We start from the raw sequence: 3,859 nt of genomic DNA, 5'->3' as shown, positions 1-3,859 counted from the left end.
ATAAAATTTTCCTTTGAAATGATGGAATCCACTTTTCCTTGAACCAAAGAAGCCATTTTCTGAGACCGAGCAGAGCACCACTCTCCGCAGCGTGGAGTACCGACAACGCGAGGGCGCATCACCGCGGCCATGAGGGACGAGCGCGGCTCGCGGCGCGGTGCGACGCTGGGAGGATGGCATGGATTGATAATGAAAAGAGAGGCTTTTGATAAGCGGTGGGCACAAGATAGCAAAAGGTGCGCCAGGCGCGGCTCGGCGGGGCGTGGTGGGCAGATGGGTGGGCTAAGAAGGGCTAAGGCCGCTCCCACCTAGAGCGAGCCGGCCGGCAGAGTACCCGCTAAGGCGGTGAGTCAGGAAACGAAACGGGAGGAGATCAACAAGACTACTTCCGGTCACAGTGGGAACGCTTCATGACTAATTAGGTTCTGCCCCACCCACAGCCCGTCGGCCCCAAGGGGGGGCCTCCCCGCCGCCCTGCCCGACATGACGACACCACGATGACGTCACGATGATGACTACTCACATCAGGCCCGCGCCGAACTTGGGGTCCACCTTCTCCATGGTGGGGAACAGGTCGTCCACCATCCACTGGTTCTCACAGTCGCACGACCAGGGGTTGCCGTCCAGCCGCAGCGACTCGAGGTGGTCCCAACGGCCCACCAGCATGCTCTCGAGGTAGCTGAGCGCGTTGTCGTGCAGGTGCAGCTGCGGGTGGCGGGCGCAACGTTAGTAACACATTTTTAGAATGGTTTCGAAAAACAGTGAAGAGTCCGCATAACAGGAAACGGAAGCAATTTTTTTTGTACATAAAAATACACCGACAGAAAAAAGATTTGAACCACAAAAATGTTGTTTCGCGAGTTGTTTGTTTGTTTGTTTGTTTGTTTGTTTGTTTGTTTGTTGTTTTTTTTGTTTTTTTAAGGAAATTGTGTCCATTTGCTAAACACAAGCGGTTCGAAATTATTATTTTACTTACGGTCTTGAGGGGCGGGTACTCGTGCGTCTCGGCGGGCGGTACGATCGGCTCCACCAGGGCCGTGGCGTTGATCTTGGCGAGGCGGGGGTTGGAGTGCAGGAACAGGGCCTTGAGCGACGGCAGCGTGGAGAAGGCCGCGGGGCCGACCTCGGTCAGGTTAGCCGAGTGCGTGATGAGGAGGGTGGTGAGGTTGTCCATCCTTGGCATGGGTCTGAAGGTGAACAAATAGATAGAGATAGAGCGTCATCACGCAGCTGGAAGTTGCCGACAGGGATTTTTATTTTCCAGAAACGTATCTTTGGGGAAATTTGATTGTGTCAAGAAATTTGTTTGGATATTTGGATATGGATATTTTTTTCTGGTAAAATTTCATTTTTTAAAACCCCTAGTTGCCCAGGAGCATCCGGCATGACTCACTCATTGAGTACGGTGAAGGAGTTCTCGCTCAGGTCGAGGTACTGCAACACGTGGGACTCGGCCAGGCCGGGCGGCGGCGCGGTGAAGGCGTTGCCGCTGAGCACGAGGCGCTGCAGCTTGTTGGGGGTGTGCAGGAAGTGGTCGGGCAGCTCGCTGATGCCGGTGCGCGCCAGGTCCAGCACCCGCAGGCCGAGCAGGCCCGACACGGCCTGGTGCGTGTGCAGGTCGATCACCTTGAAGGGGTTGGCGTCCAGGTACAGCTCGGCGAGGCGCGGCAGGTGCATGAACAGGTCCGGGTCCAGCGAGTGCAGCGCGTTGGAGCCGAGGCGCAGCACGCGCAGCCGCTCCAGCGGCTCGTAGTTCTCCGGGGCGTAGTGTCCCTGCAGGGGGGAATGAAGGAAATAGTATCGACGAAAAGCGGAATACGCAACGACGTGGAAGTAGCCCATTATCGGTGTCGTTTCGTTATCCGCTGTTTCACATGGCTGCGGGGAGTCCCTGAAGGCTGGTCCGACCGCCTGGGAGGTAGGCTGACCCGCCACGACTCGGTGTCGTGCGGGCCGGCCCAGCCCGCCGCCGTCAGGCGCCAGGGTCCCGCGCACCACACACCGCCCGCGCACTGACCTGGAAGATGTGCGGCGACATGTCCTCCGTGGTGAGGTGGTTGTGGCTCAGGTCGATCTCCTGCACGTTGGTGAGGTTCCAGAAGGCCTGGTTGTCCACTTTGGCGATGTGGTTGTGGCTGAGGGAGAGGGTCTCCAGGGCGTCCAGCGTGGGGAAGGGCAGCACATGCACCAGGTTGTTGCGGTCGAACAGGACCACCTTCGGCTCGAAGGGCAACGCCGCCCAATGCGCCGGATCCGGGAAGTGGTGCGTGAGGTCCTGGAACACGTCGCGACGGTTCAGGATCCCGACTCGAAGGGACGGTCGCCTCTCCCCGGCCCGCCCACGGACGCGCTGCACCTACCTTATCTGAACAGTTCAGCAGCTTGCGCTCGATGTCGCACTCGCAGAGCGCGCAGATGACACCGTCCTTGACGGCGGCGCTCGTGTTGTTCGCAGACGTCGCGTTGCTGCTGGCAGTCATGTTGGCGTTGGTCTGGTTCGCTGGGCTCGCGACTGCGACATCCGCGGCCGGGTCTGCCGCCAGGGCGCCAAGGACGACGGCGAGGCAGCAAGCGGCCCCGAGCGAGAGGCGCCACATGATGGCTGGAGCCCTGGAGAAAGTCATCCGATGAGTTGACGGGGGAGGGACGGGAGGGAGGAGGAGGCCCTGGCCTGGGCGCACAGGATGCGCGACACGGCGACGACAACCCGGCCGATAAGAGGATGAGTAACGCCGCGGGAGACCGGAGGCGTCAAAACTATGTCAGGACAATCCGCTTACAGTAGAACGAAATGGACTCGTCGGTGTAACAGGTCAGTCGCACAACACCTTGGAGTCCGTCGACGTCCGTTTACGACACACTAACGCCGCCATGCCCTATCCACGAGCTCTACCAGGTCGTGGGCGCGGTCCCCGACCACAGCCACGCTCACACTTACTCGGGGGAGCGTCTGCTGTCGTTGGTGCGCGCCTGGCTGGAGGTGCAGCTCGGCTAACTGCAGCTAGTGTAAGTCTGGGAGCAGAGAGACGGGTGCGAGCGGCGGCAACGACGGACGAGGACCCTTCCTCTGGCGGCCAGGGCGGTGCGAGGTGTGTCGGCTGGACGTGTTTGGGGCGCTATCTCGCCCGGCTTATCTCCTTTATCTACGAGAGAGAGCCAAGAGAGAGAGGTAAGAGGAGAGGGAGGGGGGAGCGACGAGCTAAGCTAGTTTACTAGGGCTTGCAATTCTATTACGCTGGTAGGAAGGCCGATGTGCAAAGCCACAGGACCATGGTCCTGCCTCGTGCTCCTACGCCCCAAAGGGGAATGCTCCGGATGTTCACAATTATCAATTGTGTTCCAAATTATCAATTGCAATTAACCGATTGCAATCGTGCTTTTTACAAGGACAGGGAATAGAGGCTAAATTTCTGAAATACCTTCTATATTTGGTGTCTTTGAATTACATGAGTAGAAAAATCATAATTAAATATTGGTAGAACTTAACCTACAGTGCTTTGAGATCGTGCTCATTTGCACGCAGTGAACGCATTAATTAGGAATGACAACTGAAATGCAGCACAGCCACTGCTAAGTACAAAAATATACATGGCAACACAATAAAGAAATTTGCAAACTATAAAACAACATTGCAAAAATATCTTTCCGAGGCAAAATGCAGTAATTTAAAAACAAAAACCACACCACTCACTGCTTTTTTGCAAATTATGTACTTTTAATGTTGAGTGGGAAAGAATTGCATGCACTTATGCTCAGTATTCATCATAATTACTTAGACAAGCGGCTAGTAATACAAGCTGCCTGAATGGGCACAAATTACACTTTGGTGATTTTCACAAAGAAAAGTACAAAATAACAT

The 3,859-nt window shown here is 56.0% G+C and overlaps 1 protein-coding gene across 1 annotated transcript; it reads right to left on the bottom strand.

The window, feature by feature from the left end:
• Nucleotides 1–523: 523 nt before the first annotated feature.
• LOC113212099 (leucine-rich repeat and immunoglobulin-like domain-containing nogo receptor-interacting protein 3) lies at nucleotides 524–3,107 on the bottom strand (the record flags this gene model as incomplete). The annotated part of the gene is given in 6 exon segments (XM_052276265.1): nucleotides 524–705; nucleotides 977–1,187; nucleotides 1,394–1,773; nucleotides 2,018–2,275; nucleotides 2,361–2,610; nucleotides 2,939–3,107. Coding segments are annotated over 5 exon segments (1,268 nt in total), but the record flags the coding sequence as incomplete, so codon positions are not given.
• Between the last annotated feature and the right edge of the window lie 752 nt (nucleotides 3,108–3,859).

Source organism: Frankliniella occidentalis, unplaced genomic scaffold (assembly GCF_000697945.3).
Source record: "Frankliniella occidentalis isolate FOCC.00 unplaced genomic scaffold, Focc_3.1 Scaffold2322, whole genome shotgun sequence".
Classification (NCBI taxonomy): domain Eukaryota; kingdom Metazoa; phylum Arthropoda; class Insecta; order Thysanoptera; family Thripidae; genus Frankliniella; species Frankliniella occidentalis.
This window is presented reverse-complemented; position numbering and strand designations above follow the sequence as displayed.